This window comes from Mauremys reevesii, linkage group 3, assembly GCF_016161935.1.
Source record: "Mauremys reevesii isolate NIE-2019 linkage group 3, ASM1616193v1, whole genome shotgun sequence".
NCBI lineage: Eukaryota > Metazoa > Chordata > Testudines > Geoemydidae > Mauremys > Mauremys reevesii.
The window spans coordinates 193,702,430-193,725,085 of record NC_052625.1 but is presented as its reverse complement, the minus strand read 5'-3'; the positions used below and the strand labels follow the sequence as shown (position 1 = coordinate 193,725,085).

The following is a 22,656-nucleotide window of genomic DNA, read 5'->3' as shown; positions in this document are numbered from 1 at the left end:
CCTCAAATCCTGGAGATAAGTGATTATGAAAGAATCTCAACTTTCATTAAAAAATAAAGCCGGAGGGAAAATAAAAGTAAACTCTCCATGAGAGAGCACTGCTTCTATCTCCTCAGGAACATGCTACCTTAGCTCTGACTCGCTAAGTGGCAGCTGCCTCTGCAAACAGGCAGGCTCCTAGAAATTTAAATAAATGGGCAGTACACATATGATCACCATCAGAACCACTGGGCAGATGAGTTATTGGAAGGGCATAAACACCAAGGTGTGAGAGGGATTGCACAAATTAACACAGATGGGTGTGGTCAGAAGATGAAATTACGAAAGTAAGAGTTAGGCTCTTTAGGAAAAAAACTCCTCAGGGCAATACCTGTAAGTCTGTGGCTCAGTCTCCCAAGAGAAGAAGCATAAGCCTTGTTATTTAAGACATTTGAAACTGGAATGGACAAAGCACTGGAGATTGTTTCTAAAAGCAATCCTGCACCTTCAGGTGGATGGATTTCTCCATCTCGAATTGCTCTGAAAGTGTAATAAAAGGGGGTGTATTCACTTTAATAGGGCTACAAGAACGCACACTCAATAGGGTACCGTGCCAGTAGGTGCTGAGCACCCACTTTTTTTTTTTCCCCGTGGGTGCTCCAGCCGGCAGCCCTGAGGATCAGCTCTTCCCGCTCCTCCCGCATGATCAGCTGTTCAGCAGCATGCAGGAGGCCCTGGGGGGAGTAACAGGGCAGGAAGAGGCAGGGTGGGAGCTTGGGGGGAAGGGGTGGAGTAGGGGCAGGGCCTGGGGCAGAACAGGGGTCCTGCACCCCCGGGGAAATCACAAAGTCGGCACCCCTGCTTGAAACAGAGGTCAGCAGCAACAAGGAAGGCTATTTGTGAGCTGTGGATGCAAAGAGATGCTGAGAATTCGATTTATAGGAGGGAGGAAAGACAAGAAGTAATAGTCTCAAGTTGCAGTGGGGGAAGTCTAGGTTGGATATTAGGAAAATCTATTTCACTAGGAGGGTGGTGAAGCACTGGACTGGGTTACCTAAAGAAGTGGGGGAATCTCCATCCTTAAGAGTTTTTAAAGTCCAGCTTGACAAAGCCCTGGCTGGGATGATTTAGTTGGGGATTGGTCCTGCTTTGAGCAGGGGGTTGGACTAGATGACCTCCTGAGGTCCCTTCCAACCCTGAGATTCCATGAAAGGAAAAAAGTGACACTAAAGGCACCATCCTGCAAGGTGCTGAATTCCTTCAATTCTGTCTCACCAAAGTCAATGGGAATTGAGGGAGCTCAGCACCATGCAGGATCAAGCCCTTGGAGTCAGGGACAGCTGGGAGCTGCTAAGCAGCATCCACTCACCACCCATCAGGAAGATAAGCTCTAGCAGACAAAAATCTGGCTAGGGTAAATAATTAACAGGAGGTGTAAATTATTAACGAATCAGGACAAGATCAGACTACAAAAGAGAGAATGGCTCTTGGTGGGGTGGGTCTGAAAAACCTGTAAGAGGGAGCATATGGCTGTAGCAAGCAATTCTGAGTATATTACCCTGTATGTTTTTTAATTTCCCAAACGGAGTTGAGATAACATGAGAGCCACCCTCCAAATCCAGAGACAGAGGTGGATTTACAATAATAATCCACATTAATTTGTAGGTGGCCAACCCAAAGGACTCAGAAAATAATTAAAAACAAAATTATGTTAAATAAGGAAACATAGGAGTTAACTTAGATCATATCCACCATACTGACAGAGCGCTGATCTGGAAAGGTCAGCTCCCTAGGCTGGTGAGTGCTCCAGCCAGGATGCATGATGAATAATTAGAATACCTAGCGTGCTTTGTAATTACAGTGCTAGCATGTGGCAGAGTTAGTTCTTCGGACAGCAAGGTTAGGATTTGTAACCTGATTAAAGCCCCATTCAAATTAATGGGCCAGAAGAGTGGTGGGAGCTCAGGATGGGTGCGTGGTGAATAGAAAGGTACAAGGATCCTTGTAACCCCACCCAGAAGAGCCAAGAGCTATCACACAGTACTGCTCCCTCTGCATTCCCTGGTTTACACAGAGATGGCTGCCCCAGAGGGTGAAGGGAAGGTTCATGCCCCCTCTTCCTCTACATCAGCCTGCAAAACTTTATGGACCAGCCTGAAAGAATTTAATAGGTATGGAACCAGTAATAGTCTATGGTGATATAATAGGGCTTTGTAGAACTACTCTAAAACCCTCTAGCGTTTAACAGGGGATGGGCTCCATTCTATAGGGTTTTTGTACCATCCTATAGAATTCTACAGCAGGGATATTATTACATTCAGTGGGATGGTACAGAGGTCACCGCTTTCTACTTAATTCTGTAGGACTTTCCCATAAGTGGAGCTGGCTGGCTTCACCCAAGGGAGCAGTCCGCACCATGCCAAGGGGTACTGCAGCTTGTCCACTCTCTCGTCATGCGAGGGAGCTAGGGAATGGTATTGTGCCCACTAAGACACATGCCTCACTGATCTCCCCAGCTGTGGAGCAGCTCCACATCACTTCAGTCAGGGCTGTGGCTTGATGCTATGCAATCTACCCAATAAAAAGAGCCCCCTTGACTTCAGTGGGAATTAGTTCTTGCCTTTGCATTGGGCTTGGAATACAGTTGTTTTTAGCCAAGGATTTCTCTGGCTCAAGCAGGGTTGTTTTTTTTAAACTATATATAAAAAGCTTCTCAACTTTGAGACATTTTGATAAACAACTAATTCTTTTGGACTACGATTGAGTGGCTGGTGATAAAGGAAAAGGGTCAATGGAATTCAAAACACTAGCCTCAGAGTCAACAAGGAAAAGTAGCTGGCATTTTCAAAGAGGCCTAAATGAACTAAGCGCCCTGTGACGGGTTAGATCACAGAAACCCCCTTGGGAGCTGCCACCTGATGTGCCAAGACTACCTCTGCTCCTGCTTTCCCTGCCAGCTCGGGAACCCAGCACCCTGTCTTGCTGAGCCAGACACTCGTGTCTGCTCCAGCACAGACCCAGGGTCTGAATTATTTGCCCCACAGCTGCAGGTTTACCTGAAAGCAGCTAACAGAAGTGTTCCTGTCTTTAACACTCAGATGCCCAACTCCCAATGGGGTCTAAACCCAAATACATCTGTTTTACCCTGTATAAAGCTTAAACAGGGTAAACTCATAAATTGTTCACCCTCTATAAACACAGAGAGAGAGATGCACAGCTGTTTGCTCCCCCGGTATTAATACATACTCTGAGTTAATTAATTAATAAGTAAAAAGTGATTTTATTAAATACAGAAAGTAGGATTTAAATGGTTCCAAGTAGTAACAGACAGAACAAATATCAGAGAGGTAGCCGTTAATTTGGATCTGTAAAAGCAGCAGAGTGTCCTGTGGCATCTTATAGACTAACAGACGTATTGGAGCATGAGCTTTCGTGGGTGAATACCCACTTCATCGGAGCTCATGTGCCAATACGTCTGTTAGTCTATAAGGTGCCACAGGACTCTTTGCTGCTTAGACAGAACAAAGTAAGTCACCAAGCAAAATAAAATAAAATACGCAAATCTATGTCTAATCAAACTGAATACAGATAAGGTCCTCACCAGTTCCATAATGCTCCCTTTTACAGACTAATCTCCTTTTAGCCTGGGTCCAGCAATCACTCATGCAGTTTTTTCTTTTTTTTTATCCTGGGGATGAAGAGGCCTGGGGATGAGAGGCTGAAGACTAGCTAAGAGGGAGGGGAAATGGAAAGGGCTCCTCTCTCCTTGTGGAGACCCCCTCTCTCCTTCCTCCTCCCTCCTTCCTCACTCCCAAAAAAATGGAGTTTAGGAGTCACCTGGGCAAGTCACATGTCCAGTGCAGCACTTTTTACAGGTAGCAGCTGTTGTTTGTTGCTACATGCTACCTTGACCTTGAATGTCCTCAAGTAGACTGTTATGGATTTGATCCATTTCTTCCATTGTCCTTTAAGTGTTTTTGATAATTTCAACATTTTTTTTTCCAGGAACCAGAAACTGACCTCTACTCTACTAAGGTTATTTAGAAATCAAGCCAGTACACAGCCAACATTCATAACTTTGAATACAAAAATGATACATGCATACAAATAGGATTAATACATTCAGTAGATCATAACCTTTGTGGATGTACGTTACTTGGCATATGTAGCATAAAACACATTCTAAGCATATTTCCATAAAGCCTTATGGGAGATACCGTCACACTCCCAACTGCCACTGAATTGCAATAGGAATTGGGTGCCTTACTTCCAAAGGGCTCTTTGAAAATTTCAGCCAATATGACTGTGGTTTAGAACAAAAGGCAATCCAACATACTAAGTGCCAAGGATGAAAGGATATCAGACATCCTGGCAATAAACTGTTCCATCATCATCAAGGGCTGAATTTTAACATGGCTAAGACTGAGTGTTGAACAGAATCTCATAATGCATTTTATAGTCTGCTGACTTGAAATGAACATTAAAATAATCAATGTATGACACTGCCTATCCTCATATATGCCTTGATCATCTTTCACCTCAAATACTGTAACTCTTCCCTACATCTCCCTAAGTTCCAGCTCTCTAGACTCCATCCAGTACACCACAGGTTGAAAGATTCTTCTAGCTTTCTCAAACGTGTAAAGATGTATATCTATATTCTCATACAACTCCAATGATTCCACATTAATTTCAAGATTCAAGGTTCAGTAATTTCAAGATACGTGCCCTCCTTGTGTAAAGTGAGGATAAATTGGATGTAAAACGCTAACGAACTTAACATGTATAAATGACTACACTAGTTGCAGGGCTGTAGAGAATCAGGCTCTTCATTTTTTAAACCTTCCATAGATTTGCTAAAGCTCATAAGCAAAGATATTGGGCCAAATGCAGAGAGAGAGCCAGATCTTCAGCAGGTATGAATTGGCATAGTTTAACTTCACTGGAGCTATCGCAATTCATTCCAGCTGGAGATCTGTCCCCTGGAGTCTAACCATGGGAGAAATCCTTGCCCCGCTGAAGTCAATGGCAAAACTCCCACAGACTTCAATGGGGCAGGGTTTCACCTGAAGTTTAGAGGGTGAGTCAGTTGTTTTAACAGCACAATGATCTAACTTCACCAACTGAGAACTCTAATTCAGAGATGAATCTAGGGGAAGAGACACCTTATCTTCCTTTGCCTGTTTAGCACCATCTTCTCTGTCACTGCCAGTCTTGATATTGCTGGCCTTCTTTCTTCTGCGTCCGCTGCTACAAGGAACAGCTTCCTGTATCTCTGCTTTATAGAGTCTTCCTTTCTTTTCAACTTTGAAAATAGTTTTGCCCCCCTTGCTTAATTTCTCTCTCCCTCTGCTATTATTCATTATTTCACTTAGTAACTATGCTATTTAATTCTGCATGGATATCGTTTGACTGACAGATGCTGGGCAAAACAAACAATGTATTGTACTAATTTAAAAACTCCATTATAATTGCAATTTACTTCAGAAATAATTGCAAGCCTATTGCACTGTACATTATTCAACCAGAATGTAGCCTTTACATAAAGATGGTGCACATCTACTTGTAGTAAAGGCTGACCTTCATATGGAAACCTTTTCCTTGGACCAGAAAACAGATCCTAATCCAGCCACAAGTCCCGATATCAATGATGGTATTAAGATTGGGAACAGCTGCTGCATTAACTGCATTAGGATGGCTTTACTGCACTTTTGATTATCATCAACCAGAAAAACTGATATTTGTTGACTCTCTGTTTAGGAATGAGGACTCCCTGGAGTCTTGTTTACCAAAGAGGCAGCACAAAAAGGAATGAGAAAAAATGATTGCTATCAGTGGAGATTAAAATCATCTGATGGAATGAACCAAAGCCCTTGCTATAAATGACACACATGCAACAGAGGAGTTTACTTCTAAGTTTAACACTGCACTGGGCCAACATTTTTAGCATTTAAATTAGATGCAAAAATATATAATTGTGTGAAAGTCTGAGTTTATTGCCATTATTTATTCTGTCTGTGGTCAAGCCTCCCCGTGGGTTTGACTGAAGTCAGGCAAAGCTATGCCACTCCACAGATGCCCTGACTAGAGAGACAACAATGCAGAAACAATGCAGGGCATGAGGTGTAAATAGTACCAGTTGCTAGTAAACTTGACCAAAATATTTCACCGTTGAATATTGACACAAAGCACTCTAATCCAAAACTCTCTGAGCTGGTTAGGAATAAAATGGCATAAAATTATACAGGTAGATTACAGCAGTATTTTTGGTTTGTTTTGCTTTTTATCCTCCCAGAAGGCTATATCTTGTACTACTGTCCTGTGACAGGCTCAGCTGTGTTCTAGCGCAGTGAAGACATTGTACGTGCATCTAACGTCTCAAAAAGTTCATGCAGAATTATCTAGGAAGAACAAAACAGCCAGCAAAGTATGTTCCTTTGCAGAGCAAGTTCTGGGCGGAACTACACCTACATGCTTGCTCTCCAACACTGTTTATTGGCAAGGGTGCTCCAGCCTCAAAGTTCCCAACTTCCTCAAAGACCAGGGATGTTCAGGTCCAGGGATTTGGATCAGCCTGCAACTGGCTCCCTTCTGTAGTAGAATTGGGACATTAGTACAAATTTCCATAAAGTTCGGGAATATTTGGATCAGACCCATCTCTACTGTTTAACCTGTAGCGTCCCTTGTGCTAGAGAAGAGACAGGACTGGGCTGTAACGAATATAAACGGGGATTCTTTACTGAGGCCACAGAGAAGATCTTATAACTATCTAGCTCAGTGTTTCTCAAATGCGGCCACCGTGGCCACATGCAACCACAAGGGGCTTTTCTTGCAGCCACAGCCTCCTGGGCTATTATGGGGAGGGGCGAGGGCAGGGGAGGGCGGCAAAGTAGTGGCCCCACCCTGTTGCTCCAGGATGCACAGCATTGGTGTTGATTGCTGGGGCAGCCAGCAGTGGTTGAGTCCTGCTGCCCCTCTGGAGACACCTGGGGCACAATACGTGAGGACCAGGTGGACAGTGAGTTCCCCACCTTCCCAGGGGCAGTGGGGTTCAGGCTTTCGGCTTCAGCCTTGGGGTAACGGAGCAGCAGGCTCTGGCCACAGGCCTTCAGGCTCCAGCCCACAACTGCATCCAGGGCTTAATTTATCCCCAGGCTTGACAGGGCTGAGGAAGTCTGCTGTGAAAAGTGATACTTGTACATATCACTTTTCACAACAGACTTACTAGTTAACAATAAACAAACTACAATGATGTGGACATGTGTATATGTGCATGCTTATTTGTTTTTCCTAAAGTGATTAAGTATTTTAGAAAAAAGTGTGAGAGCAGCCACCAGCAAAAGTTGGTGGCCGCACTCTGAGGCCACCAAAAAATTTGCCCTGAGAACCCCTGCTCTAGCTCATAGATTAGCACAACCTTTGCATCCTAATGTCACCACGTAGAGTCTTCCTAAATCTTGGCATGGACTCTCCAACAACTACACTAACACGCCTCGCTATTTAGAATAGTGCACACTCCTTATACAACCCAAATGCATAGGAGTCTCTCAGTTGTCATTATGGTTATTTATATTGATTGGTTGGTTCTTTCCCAAGCAAACATCCCCTCCACCCTTTGTTCATGGCACGGCGAGCACTTTCTGCATGCAGCTGAGCAGGGCATGACCATCAAAAGCAATGCTAAGAAGAATGTTTCCACAGCAGCTTATAAGAGAAAAGTAAGTTTCCAAATTTAAAGAGGGCTGTTTTGTGTGTTCTAGGAAGAATGTTCATCAGTTCTTCTTTATAAAATTAGCACTGGCTTATTACTGCATGCTTTGAAGCATCATTCCTAACTTCAGCTACAGAAATCACAAGTCTACCTTTAACCCACTTGATCTGGACCCAGAGACAGTCTCCCATCAATGTGAAGGCACTCATGCACCTAAACGCCCTGTAGGCTTATAGGAAAATAAACCTCAAATACTATAAACCTCTGCAACAGAGTTTGAAACTCAGACATTGTCTCAGGCATATACCAAGCACCCACCACTGTACTAGCCAGGTGCTAAATGCAGAATTCTGAAAATATTTCTAAAAGTAAGAATTTTTTTTTACAATGTTGACCAAATTGAGGAGTATTTGAAATTTGTTTATTAATTTTTGGATGCCCAGAGGGTAGCCACTAAGAGGCAGCTAGATTCAACTTGCCTAGATTGTGGCAAGCAGTGGGCCCCAGGATAGTAAGTCTTTTCTGCGGGAGAGGAACATGGGAGAGCCTTCTGACAAGGCTATCAGATCAGAAAGCTGGTCAGTTGACTTGGCCAGAAAGTGAGAGTAGAATTAGCCTGGCCTTCTCCCATCTCATTTTCTGGATGGCCCTGGCTATGAACAGGAATGACAGGACACAGAGAGCAGGCTGTGGGCCATCTAGCAAATAGGATGCCGGTTGCAACAAGATACTTGAATTCACTGGGAATTTTAGAGTTGATTCAGATAAGAGCAGGATCAGGCTCTATGTGTATAAAGAGAACTAGGTTTTTGCGACCAGTGGCCTGACTCACTGTTAATACCCTCTGCAAATGGCTTTGTTAATGGAGAAAACGTAAAGTCAGGAACTTCTCAGTGAAATTTCCTACATCATATTTAACATCCCTCCTGGGGCATATGCGTTAGAATTGTGAAGGGGCAGAGTGGGTCTACAAAAATATGAAGACATCAAAACATGTATCCGTCTCTCAACCAGAAATGGAGCGTTTCTGTGGTCTGGCATCTTTCCACCACCAACATACTCAAAGTGACCTTTCCAACCTCTCTCTGCCCCCTACTGTTGTCTCCATTCTAGGGTGAAGCATGTAGTGGCACTCCAGAACGTATCATGTACCAGGGAAGCCCCAAAACTCACATGTTGTAGGGCTGTCGAGAGAGTTGTACACACTGGGGAGAGTGGTACCAGCCCGAGTTTGATAGTCCCAGAACTATGGTAGGCCTGGATTCAAATAAATGGCAAGCCCCTGCATGTGCATGACTGCTGCCCTGCTGTTGTAGAAAACAAGGACACAACGGTCTTGCAGGCTTCTGACCCAAGGGCCCATCCTAACTGATTCCCTAATTCCAAAAGTGGGGTACTGAGCTGATTCTTTAGCAAGGACTAGCACTCTATGATAGACAGGGCCCGATGGGACACTTGTGAAGCACAAGGCGGACATCCATAGAAATGAAGGAATGAGAGGATCCAAGAACTAAAAATCCCACCTGCAAGTGAGACTCAGGCTCCTAGAGGGTAAAATTCCTGGGAGCTGAATAAAATTGTGACCACTCTCCCCGCTGTGCGCTTCAAATATGGCATTGGCATAGATTGCAGGGGAAAGGACTTGAGTCTGTGGAGATGGTGAGAAAGCAAAGCCATGGGAAATAAAAGGTTCTTGTTGGACTGTATGATCTTCAGAACAAGAAATGTCTTCTGTGTTTACTAAGTGCTACTGTGGTCTAAATAACAGCGGATGATAGTACACTGTTGTCTATAGACTTGCCTAGATGGAGAAGAAGGTAGGATGACGCTAGCCTAAGATTTCATAATGAAGCTATGAGCCATAACATGGTAAAGGACCCCATTCTGCGTTACCATTATCCCTTTGTGCAGGCTCTGTATAGATAGCTGCCTATACAGTACATACCCTGTGGGGAAGGTTTTGTTTTTACCAAGTGATGGATTAACACATTCATACCGTGTTATGTTCTGCTATATACAGACTAGGTAAAAATCCCACAGCACAGAACATCCCGCCATTTCAAGTGGCAGTTTCAGATAGCGTTATCACACCAACAAACAGACAACCTTAAAAGGTAGAAAAAATGAAAGTAAAATAAAGCAACAATAAGTGTACCAGGAAGCCAGGAATGGAGCCTGCATTCCATTCCAGCCTTGGAGTGGTGACTTCATTTTTGCTGGGGTGACTTTCCACAGAGTCCAGGCCTGAATACTATTATTAGAACAAAACAAGTGTGCCACTTCCTAAAAATAATGATGACTCAACACCTAGAGGCTCCAGTGATGTCATATGGCCAGAGAGGTTCTGGGTTTTCACTGTGTTTAAAAAATGAAGTAAAAAAAGTGCAGATCTCCTTGCAAACAAACAAAAACTGCATCCCAGCACATGCCTCCTGAACCAGCCATTTGGAACATGGAAGCGAGGACACATTCCACTCATGATGCCCAGTCACATTGCCTCCATTCCTTGCTTAGGAAGGAGCTCTGCCAAAGCGAACTTCAATTCATTTCTGCATGATCTTCATCTGAAAAGTAACACAACTGCCTATTTCAGTTCCAGAATGAACGTTATGATTATTATACAAAACAGAGGCAATGTAGAAGTTCATTGAGTTGCAATACACCTTAAGTATTGCCAATAGTTGCAGACATTTATTTTGCTAACAAAATTAATTCAGGTACACAAGGAAAAAATAATATTTATTACTAATCAAGCACAAGCTTAACTTTACCCACCACTGAAGTCAATAGGACTTACTTACAGTGCATAAAAGCATGTGTTTAAATCTGATGTGAGTGTAGCCCAGGCTACAGAGTTTGCTTAAGGCATGATCTTAGAGCCAATTCTATAGATTGAGACACTCAGACTACATAAAATAGCCTATATTCTCTTGAAGGCTGTGACGATAATGACCCCAATCCTGCTGCTATAGAAGTCAGCAACAAGCTTCCATTGTCTTTAACGAAAGCAGGATCATGCCCAACGTATTAGCAAAGCTGAAGAATCTTAAACTGGAAAAGTAACATGAAATCACTAGCTATTCCCTGTATTGCACTCCCATTAGAGCCATTCCACTGAAAGCTACAATCCTGCTTCATCAGTTCAGCTGCACCCTTCTCTCTACCCCCTCCACACACACACACACACACACACACACACTCTCTCTCTCTCTCTCTCCACAATTCTGGAGATTTATTTTAAATTTAAATTGTTAATTACCTCCCTAGAACATACTCTGCAATCACACACCAGAATCACCAAGATGAGGAGGATACAAATCACCTCCTGTTAGTTCCTACATGGATCTCAGCACTGATTCAGGGATGAATATGCTCTTTTCTCTCACTACTATTACTGGAAAAGGCAAATCTGTAATGTGATCTTAGCTATAGTGTTGCAGCCAGCTACACCATAAAGACCTAACCCTACAGGACCTGAACCTTTTCTCACACTAGCTTTTCCATCAGTAACTCCATCTCTTTTGGAAGCATTACTCCTGATTTACACAGAAGTAAGCGAGAGAAGAAGTAGCTGTATAGTCTTTCACTGACTTGACCAAAGAGACAAGTGTCTGTCCCTTCTCTGCCCATCTTACATTTTTAAGGCACCTCTGAGGTTGGTATTTAACAAGCTTTAGAATGTACTGATACTTCAACTACAACTCTAAAGCATCTTAACAAAAGAAAATAAATGTGTGCTTCAGTTACAGTATATTTGCCAATTCCAGCCTGAAGGAAATTGTAGAATCAAGTTACAGAACTCCCCCAAAGGAGGGGTTTACAAGGAAAACACTAATACACACCGTACAGAGAAATGCTGTTGTACTAAACAGAAAGATCACGGAGTGGAAAAATCTATGGTTACACAGAGCAATTAGCTAAGTTAAAAGCAATACACACACATCCTTAAACTGTTATCAAAGTCATGCCCTTTGGCTTCACAACACAGCTTCCTTATCAGGGACAGGAAAGGAGCAGATCCTCTCATTTAGCTACTCTAGAAGCCAAAAATAACAGGCCCACTTCTGCCAAATCTTACTCACAAGTAATCCCATCAGTTTCTCACTAGTGAGTAGTGACTTAAACCAATTACTTAGGTCATGTGCCGTTTCCCAGGGTTTTAATTCATTTTGCAGTAGCAAAATGCCCTGTGCCCCTACCAATAATCAAGGCTTCTTTGTGCTGGTCACTGCACACAATCACAGAATAAAATACAGTCTCTGCTACAAAGAGCTTGTAATCTAAAAATAAAATGGGCGAGTGGGTAGGGCATAGACTGGGAGTCAGAAGACCTAGGTTCTGTTCTTAGCTTTGCAATTGATCTGCTGGGTGACCTTGTGCAACTCACTTCATCTCTGTGCTTTTGTTCCTCCTCTGAAACTGTCTTTTCTAATCAGATTGCAAACTGAGCACTAACTAGTCTATATTTCATATGAAAAAAACGTGACATTAACCCAGGTACATCTACAGGTACGGCGTTGTCCATGGAAATTCTCAGAATGTTGCGTGCTCTTCTTTTCCACCTATCTATTCATCAGGAAGTGGTCCTCAGAATGTTTTTTGCCCAGTATGAAGGTTTCTTTGCTTTCTGAACTGTCTATTTTCTGGGCTAAGGAATTAGTTTTGAGCCGAAGGCTTCTCAGTTCCTGTGGTGCAACCATTCATGGAGGAGAGCTTTGTTCATTTATAGTCTCGATCTTCCTCTCCTCTGCCACCACTGAGCAAGCAGTCACTTCTCTAAGTGGATCCTCCAGATCAGAAAGATCTTTTCTAATCTGGCATCCACAAGGTTTCCTCATAATATGAAGAGGACCAAGAGCAGGAGAAGCAGCGGGGATTCTGCATTCAGAAAAAGACATTGCTATGAAACCAGATATTGGGATCAAGTCCAATGACTCCAGCACGGCTTCATCTTTAGCCATCCTCCTCCCAGCCAGGCAGCATTTGTCTGTAGTCCTCAGGAGGATATGCCCAACAATTTAGGTTGCATTTAATTAAACCAAAAGGGATTTCCCTCTGATTTGACCCAGCCCTAAGAAAGAGAGGGAGGGAGAAATGCAGAAGAAAGGAAAGAACCATATGAAAACTAAGGGGGTAGATATGAGAAAGCAAAAGAGAAATTATTATATTTAATTTTGAGGTAGGGAAAAGGTATTTGCTACAACTTAGATATGAAACTCTTCTTCTCAAATTTAAAACACCCACAACCACCACGTGACAGGTTGCAGGAAAGAGATCCCCAGACAAAAGGAAAAGTACATTAATCCTTCTACTTGGCTTGTTTTACTTTAAACAAAGAACTTTCCAAACTACCATGTGCTTTTAAGTATAGTTTGTCTCAAGTGCGTTCAGTTCCAGGATAAAAACATCAGTTGTAGAAAATGAAGTTTTTTAAAAATTGTCAACGTGACCCCCTGATAGGCTAAAATTGTTATATGCCATGTGCACCTAGAACTTAGATTTAAATTTAGGATTCAAGCTCACACACCAGATCAAAAGAGTAATTTACACTAGCAACCTCCTCTGGCTTTATCTTTTGTAAAAACCCATCTGTACCGGACCCCCCAAAAATGTGCTTCAAAGAGTAGCAAAGCCAACAAACACAAGCATACTGAAAGAGTTCTTACTTGGTCTGTAATACAGGCAAAACTTTATGCATTTACTGTAGGTATAAGTTACATCAATGTGGTTTTCATAACAGGCCACTGTGCCATTGCTATAAACTGGATTTAAAAAGCAATATTGCAGGATAGGAGTCCATTAGTGACACTTATTAAAATACCAAAATCAACCAACAGTTACTTTAGCCTAGTAAACATACAAGATTTTATATTAAAATCACATGTGTTCTTATCCTGCAGTAGTAGTTAATAATAGAAAGGATTATGAAACCAGATCAGCTGGGAACACAAGTATTTGTTCTAGGGAAATCAGGTCCCTTGGTGCACATTTGTGTTACTTAGACTGGACAGAATTACAATACAGCTTCCAACATATAGACTGTTAAATAAAAGGAGTCACTGCTTACCTGTAAGCAGAGCTCCTTAATCTATTGTTATCTGTGGATGCACTCTCTACCTCACTAATGTGGACATGGCATTGGAGCATCTACCTCCAAAGCTGAGTCACTATCCTTAAGACACACTCATTACTCTTGCACATCTTCAGAGATTGCTGTCCCTTACTCAGTTATGTTACACCAGTTCCTTTGCTAACTATGCCATCGCCTAAACACTGGAATAATCCAGCTTCAAATAGAGCAGCTCAGTGTACGGTATGTCTAAAGGAACTTTCATGAGATTTTACTTATGGTTAGAGAAATTCATCTTTCTGAAAAGATTCTAATCAAAGATCCACATTTGCTTCCACCTGAATGCCTTTTTACACTGCCAGACCCAGGTAAACTAACATAACAATTCTGCAACATACTGTATGCCCTTAACTCCCACTGAAATCAAGGCCCAGATTTCCTAAGGTATTTAAGCGGCATTGCAGCTCTTAGCATTTCATTTAACTCTCAAAAGGAATTTAGGAGATCAGGAGCCAAAAATCCCACAATGGGATTTTCATTCCTAAATCGAAGAGCAACCAACTCCCATCATCTGCATCTCAAGGCGACAGATAGGAAAACACCCTAACAATGCCGGTCAGCTGCAAATATTCAATAAGCAGTGGCAGACCAATTGGCAACATCTCTCAGAGCATGGTGGGGGAGCTGGTGGTGCAGTACCTCTGTATTAGGACCTATGACTGCACAATTCTCTAAGGTTATTATTAAGAGTCTGTAGAAGTTTGCGGATCACCTTGTAGGAGTACGATTTGATATTTGTATTAGAGGTTAGAATGATTGACAGTTATAATAATGTAATACATATTAAATGTATTAACGTAGGATTTGATCATCCTGTCAGCCGCCCTTTTTGAATAGCAAAAAGGAATGACCCTTTGGGACACTGGTAGAAATGCATCTGACAGACTGATAGTGTCTGTACTAATGTTAAGGCAGGAACAGACCAGAACAGTCCTTATGGCTGATTATGGTCACCCTCTGTTTTAGGATAATTTATAATGTTTACTGTGGGGTCTTGTTTCCTATATGCATTACAAATTAGGCCCTTTACTTAAATAAACCTTAAAACAAAGAAATGTATAGTAAGTAAGAGACCGGATCTTGTCTTGTGTCTATATTAATGAGATTAGAGGCATGTTGAAGACCCAGGCCCCAGCGTGAACTGTTTTGGTCACTAGATTTAGTAAGGTGTAATTTACAATGTCTTTTTTGTTCAACATACAAACAGCAGTGTTTGTATACCACTGAAGGTCTCTGTAAAAGATGGTTTGTGTGAATGAGGAGCGTATGCATCAGGAAAAGATAAGGTGTGAAGGCCATTGTTAAAGAGAAGATGGTCAAGGAAGGAGGAGTGAAGACAATTAAGGACACCAGAGAACCATCAAGGCACATCCATAATTAAGGAAGGGGAGATTGACAACCCTGTGGTGGAGGCTGGCATCCCTAAAAGACAAGATAACTGATTAAATCGAAACCAGGACAGGATGATCTTCTCGGAGGTGCTTTGGAGTATTATCATCAAAAGATAACACCAATTAAGGCATAACCAGTCATAAATGACACAGCAAAATCCACAGACTTCAATGGAGAAAAAAGGACTATAAGAACAGGGTGCTTTGCCATGGAACTTTGGGTTCGTCTTGCCACACTCCAGGAGCATCGGATCGCAACTGACAGAGCCCACCTCCCCCCTGCGACCAATCTGGCTGGCCATAAGATTGATCCAGACTCTGGACTGGTAACTATAAACATCGACTGGCAGGACTGTGTGCATGGTGTGTGTGGGGGAGTGAGAGAGAGAGACAAAAAACAAAAAGCATATGCTAACTGCTGTATTCTCAATAAATGTGGCGGGTTGCCTTTTTCCCCCCTATAAAAAGATCTCGTGTGCTTTTTATAAGCATAACAACCTTCGTGCCAACCTGGCTGCCATCAGTAAGCAGAGTTTGGGACCCCACAGCAGATCATTTTCTTTATGATGCAGAGATTCAGAATATTCCCTCCTAATCCATGTTATTTACAGTGGGTACATAAGATATCTTCACCTTGAAGAAAGATGAGGGGGGAAACCCACCACAACACCCCAAACAAATGAGTAAAGCTGTACACATGGTAATTCAACTTGCAGAACCTCAACCAAGAACGCTGGCCAGTGCCTTTAATAGCACAAAGGGTTACAGGCTTCCAGCTAACTTGTTGGTGCTCTGGCCTGGGAACCCTTCAGCCTAAAAGCCATACCTTCCCCCCGCCACACAGGCTCTCCATTCTCTATCCTAAATCAACTTTATTCCTGGCTTTCAGACAATTCCAGTGAAAACCCATGTTCACTGGAGTCAGCTTGTCTGAGATTCTCCATCCGGAAGGAAAAAAAAAAAAAAAGCAGCTTATGTGTAGCCACCCAAGTAACCTTAACTACCAGGCTGGGCATCCCTGCAACAGCCAGCCAAGCCTAATCCCTTATAATTATAGAACAATATCAGTTTTGTTTTAAAACCAGCCTCCCTCTAACAATACCCCAATCTGTGTTTCCTAAGAAACAAGAATCCCACACCTCCTGCACAACCTTTTTCCAACCACAAACCCTGCTGTTCAGCCATCAGGATTCTAGAGGCTTTTAAAGGGTTCCAGTTCAGTTTTTCAAGCCTAATTATAGTACTATAAATATTTTCAAATTTCCACGTAACTAGCATAGTTGAAGATCAGCAAAAATGAAACCAACGGAGGAAGGGGGAAGAACCCACCTTTTTCCAGTTTCCCAGGTGAGAAGTTACTTCAGATCAGATTTTAAAAACATTTGTGAGCAATACATGAAAGGCAGTAACATCACAGTAATGTGTTACCAGTGAGCAGGAGAAACATTTTTTCATGTGTTCAACTTTGCCACCTCCACAATGTCTGCAGTGATGGTTGCTATGATACATGTGCCCACGTTTGAGGAGATTTGCACAACATTAACAAAACCCAAAACCTTTTTATGCACTATAGTTGGCAGGCAACTCGTATTTAAGGAGTCAAATATTGGGGCTGACCATTGTTGCCTATTCCCCTCAAAAAAAGACTTAAGTCTGTGCTCCAGTTCCCTCATACATGATGACCATTTAAAAAAATAGTCTCCATATCAGTAAAAACAAGCATTGCACCATTGAAATGTTAACAAATACTTTCCATACTTCACATGTAAGTGGAAAAGTCACACCATACCTTGCTGTCCTCGCCTTCAAACACAGATTGGTGGACGTTACAAGCGAAGAGAGAGTTTGGGAGATCATTGAAATCAGTTATTTCATGAAAATCTTCCTCTGCAAAACATCTCTTTATATCCTTGTCTCGGTCTATAGAGTAGAGTAGGAGAAGTCCCCCATCCTCCAGAACACAGCCGTAGTGACCAGGGCCTCGCATTCCAAGGAAATATGATTCTCCCCTCATTCCTAATGGCATGGAGAAAAGATTATGGTTATTCTATAAAGCTTTTAAACCATACACACAAGTCTCTCCAGGAATTCTTAGTCCTAGACGAGATACTTGAAATCAAGCTCAATCTGAAAGTCGCTTTCACTAGACAGCAATGCAATAGCTTGCGCTGGAAACCCAGGACACTACCATCAACTTCAATGAGGTTCAAACCAAAGTTTTAGGACCATGTCTACATTATAAAATCATAGAGGTATAGGGCCAGAAGGAACTTCAAGAGGTCATCTAGTCCATCCCCACACACTAAGACAGGACCAAGTATTCCTAGGCCATCCCTGACAGGTGTTTGTCTAACCTGTTCTTAAATACCTCCAGTGATGGGGATTCCACAGCTTCCCTAGTTAAGTACTGGAATTGGTTAACAATCCTTGTACTGTAGTTAGAAAGATTTTCTTAACATCTATCCTAAGTCTCCCTTGCTGCAGATTAGGACAAGAAGTAATGGACTTACTTTCACTGGACATGGAGAACAATCAAACACTGTCCTCTTTATAAACAGCCCTTAACATATTTGAAGACTGTTACCAGGTTCCCCTCTCAATCTTCTGTTCGCAAGACTAAACATGCCCAGTTTTTTTTAACCTTTACTCACAGGTCAGGTTTTCTAAACCTATTATTTTTGTTGCTTTCCTCTGGACTCTCTCCAATTTGTCCACATCTTTCCTGGAGTGTGATGCCCACTTCTCCAATTTATCAAGATCATTTTCAATTCTAGCCCTGTCCTCCAAAGAGCTAGCAATCCCACCCAGCTTGGTGTCATCTGCAAATTTTATAGACACTCTGCACTCTATTATCCAAGTCATTAATCAGAGGGGTAGCCGTGTTAGTCTGGTTCTGTAGAAGCAGCAAAGAATCCTGTGGCACCTTATAGACTAACAGATGTTATGCAGCATGAGCTTTCGTGGGTGAATACCCACTTCTTCGGATGCAAGTAGTGGAAATTTCCAGGGGCAGGTTTATATATGCAAGCAAGAAGCAAGCTAGAGATAACCTAGTCATTAATGAAAATTTTGACTAGCAGCCTAAAAGAGGCCTAACCATGTGTCAAAACATGATACAATTCTGGGACACGTCCATAAGTTTGGCACATTATTTACAATATTATCATAGCACCTGGCAGCCCTGGTCATGGACCAGGACCCCACTGTGCTGGATACTGTACAAACACAGAACAAAATGATGGTCCTTACACCAAGGAGCTTACAATCTAAGTACAAGAGACACCAGATGGATACAGAGAGATTGGTAGAGTACAAGAAAGCAAAAAGCAGCGTGATAAAGTGTGGTCTCCGCACACCAGCAGTCTAACTACTGACAACTGTTTTTGTAGGCATCATGACAAAGGGGATTTTGGAGGAAGGATTTGAAGGAGAATCGTGAAGTCGCTTTCTGGATGTTTACAAGGAACTCCTTCAAAGCATGAGGGGCAACAAGGGAGAAAGCACAAAGGTGCTTGTTTGAAAATTTAACAAGTGGGAGACAGAGGCTGGTCATCAGCTGATCTGAGGTGGGGAGTCAACCTCTCGATACAGAATGAGAGATGAGTATGAGGATACACCACAAAGGCCCATGAAAGTAAAGACATGGTTTAGGTCCCCTCCCCTCTACAAAAACAAATGATCTTGTCACTGGGTCAAGGGATAACTGTGCTGTAAGTGGAAACCCAATCATGGTGCCTTGTAGTCTGGACTCCAGCTAGACAGAGGCACAACTTCAGTGCGTTAGTCCATTACAATGTGTGTCTTTCTCACTCTCACACCTTCAAAAGTGAGGTTTTCAAAACTGATTTAAAAATGAAAGTTCTGTAAGGGTGGTTCCAAATTTCAAATCAAAGTAAAAAAGGTAAAGCTCCTCAAAAAACCTGATATTATAAAAAGATTGAAAAGAGCAGTGCATATAGCTAAGACAACACCCTGTTATTCTACTATTTCAATACAGAATAAACTGCAGCTGGATTTAAGGTTTGCTGTAGAATATATGTCCTGTTGTTCTAAGCTCATTAACACTTTTTTTAAAGGAGTTTTAATGAACATTTGGGGTGGAAGGCAGAGAATAGACTTGAGAACAGGGCTTTGGATCAGGCCCCAAGAGGAGACATGCAGATGAAAAATTATTAGAAGCTCCAGATTACTGAAGACAATTAACTATATGCAAGTGTTGTAGGAGAAATTATCTTTTCTGAAAGGAAGTGGTTAGAGGGCTACATTTGCATAGTTTGTTCAGATGTTTTTGATTTGCCTTGTTCTCTTGCATACTGCTTGCTGTTCCTTGTTAACATTTGTAAATAAAGATGCAACTAAAACTTGTAGGGCTAAATTCTGCCCAGGCTTATACTGTGTGCAACTCCACTGGGATATTTAGAAACAATCTCAATGAGTAACATGAACCCTTCAGGCCCAATCTGCCATAACTATACCCCAGTATAACCCTACTGGCTTTACAGGCTTGCACAGCATACAGCTATCTTACATCAAAGAGGTTAGCAGTGGGAGCATATGACTAAAAGAAAGCCTTCATGTAGAAGAATCTAAAGTCGCCCCAAAAGTCTATCATTTTCCCTGCTGCAAAGAAAGACTCTTGCCGCAGGGAGCTGCTGGCCCTTTTCTCTGGAGCAGAAAGAGGCTCCAGGAGTGGGGAAGCAACAGGACATCAGACTGCTAAAAATAGCAGTGTGGAAAGGGAGGCACTGCTTGGGTAAGTAGAGAGGCGTGTAGGGTACATACCCACAGGGTTCATGAGTGTCTTTACTTACCTAAGCAGTGCCTAACCATCTATGCTGCTATTTGTACCTGTGCTACTGGGGAGGGGGTGTAGATTATATGTTCTCTATGCACAAAAGGAGCATGCAGTGTAGATGTATCTTCAGTGTAAAACTCTAGGGGCCCAAGCTAATTACCGTACCAGGCCACTGGATATTGACACACTGGGGTCAGACAGTCATACTGTGTGATGTTTGTACTGAGCGGTGCCCAGGGGTACCAAAACCTGGTGTATTGACCACCAGTGGTCAACATACCCTTTGCCAATGGTCTGTGGAGAGCTAGCTGGTCACAAGGTCTTGGCTCCCCTTTGTTTACAGGTGCTAAATTACATTAAAAGGCAGCTAAAAATAGATTAAATACTTTCCTAGTATTACTGTTCCATGCAAGCAATTGCTATGGTTTCCAAGGGGATGTTATGTGAGGGGAGGTGGCCCTGTAAGAGAGCAAAGAAATCAAATGTAATTATAGCAGGGTGTCAGATCCTAAGCCCCTCTTCTACTGAGTCATCCTGATGTCAGGTATTTGAACCATGCACAGGGAGGTGCAGAGATATTTTTCTGGCTAGGTCTACACTGTGGGGGGGATGTCGACCTAAGATACGCAACTTCAGCTACGGGAATAGCGTAGCTAAAGTCAGCATATCTTAGGTCGATTTACCTGGCCATGAGGACAGCAGCGTGTCGACCGCTGCCACTCCCCTGTTGACTCCGCTTCCACCTCTCGCCACGGTGGAGTTCTGGAGTCGACGGCAGAGCGATCAGGGATCGATTTTATCGTGTCTACACTAGTCGCGATAAATCAATCCCCGATAGATCGATCACTACCCGCCAATCCGGCAGGTAGTTAGATGTACCATAAGTCACTCTAAGGTTAGAGCAGGTGTGTCCAATTAGCTCCAGTTTAGGAGGGTCTCTCAAGCAGAAGGAACAGCAGGCAGCAATAGAGATCCTGCAAGGAAATCTGAAGGGCAGCCAAGCTTGGGGAGAAAGCTGGTGTTTGTTTTTGTGTTAATTAAGGTAGCAATAAAAGCAAACCCTCTGAAGGGGATTATTGTTATATCAGGTACCTCCAGGTGATGGTGTTACTCAGTCTTCCAAGTTCTTTTTCTCTGTTTGGGAGACAATGTTCAGCCTTAGGAAGATGTGTGCTGCTGTTAGTTCTGTTATGCAAGGTTATACAGAGGTTGCTGTATGAGCTGCAGGAGAGATTTCTCTCTGCATTGGCCTACGATTGGAGTAAATTCTTAAGGCAGAGCTGGTCTCTGGGAACTGGGGGGTCAGTTTTGGGTCGAGATTCCTGAGAAGGGATTGTCCTGCATGTTCTGTAACCACATTCATTCCAGGACTGGTGCTATAGATAAAACAAGGTACACTTAAAATATATCCAGATTCCAAGCCATTGATTTCTTCTCCACTAAGATGCCAGCCAGCTAGGCTCTGATATCCACTGCCATTAGGCAGAGGGATAACAATATCCTCTGTCCAAGACAAGGTGGGAAGCGCACCTACACACAGTGGTCTTCCCACAAACGCACGGACATCCTTAACGATTGTATGCAATGTTGTTGTAAAGCTCTGTGTCCGCTCGAAAGCTTGTCTCTCTCAACACCAGAAGTTGGTCCAATAAAAGATATTACCTCACCCACCTTGTTTATCTAGTATCTTTGATGACTGTGTAACCCCAGGCCTGCACTCTGTCCCCCTCTAGTGATGCCTAGGCCAGCTAGAGATTGATGAGGCTGCTACAACCCCAGCGAACAAACCAATACATTTTAGCTCATGCATTAAACTCCAGAGGTCCCAAGTTTGATCCCAGTCACTGCCAATCGGGGTCTATCGGCATTAGAAGTGGGGGCTCCTCTGGGATATCAACTAGGAAGTCTCTGAAACATTATCAAGGCTAAATAAAAGTCATTAGGAAACCGGGATTTGCATGTCATCTGATCGGCTAATAGATAACATATGGACTCAGCTGTAGCCAGGCCCAATTAAGATTCACATATGTGATTTGATTTGTCAACTCTTGTTCCAAATCTAAGTTTTCTTAGCCTTGGTGTAAACAATAGAAGAATTCGCTAACTCTTCCAATGACCTCTCAGCCATTCACAAGTGGAGATTTTTCTCATCTATGTCACGATGCTGGACTATGTTCCTAAGAAAAAGATTTTGTGGTTATCAAACATCTGTTTTGTTGTAGTATTTACTCACCCATTAAATCCATTTATCACCTAAGACAAACCCGGGGCAGAAACATTTGCTTGCCAATAATTCAGCCAATCATTTAATAATAATACCAGCCCATGGTGTCATTAGAAACCTCCTCCCCTCACCCCCCCCACAAAAAGATCATTAATTCCTTATAAATGACTGCAGTCCATCTCACTGGTTATTTTAAGCAGGTATATTGGCATAATATAGTAACTGGGCCACATTTGGATTTACACTAAAGCCCCATTCTACTGTTTCTGGCAAAACTTATTTACTACCACTGCACACAGCTCTGAAAATGTAGGAGACCTGTAAGGCTGCTGGCCTGTCTCCCCTGTTGAGATGAGTTCCTGTCTGCATCCTGTAAAACTTGCCCATACCGGTATTGCCCTGGCCTCTTCTTTTGTCATTCAGTGT

At 42.7% G+C, this 22,656-nt stretch overlaps 1 protein-coding gene across 1 annotated transcript in view; it reads right to left on the bottom strand.

Annotated features, from left to right (window-relative positions):
- Positions 1–22,656, bottom strand: part of RCAN2 (regulator of calcineurin 2) — a 171,470-nt gene that overhangs the window by 141,185 nt on the left and 7,629 nt on the right. The window contains exon 2 of the mRNA XM_039532685.1: positions 17,001–17,227. Within this exon, the coding sequence (XP_039388619.1) occupies positions 17,001–17,225 (225 nt within the window). The 5' untranslated portion in view covers positions 17,226–17,227. The remainder of the gene's footprint in view (positions 1–17,000; positions 17,228–22,656) is intronic.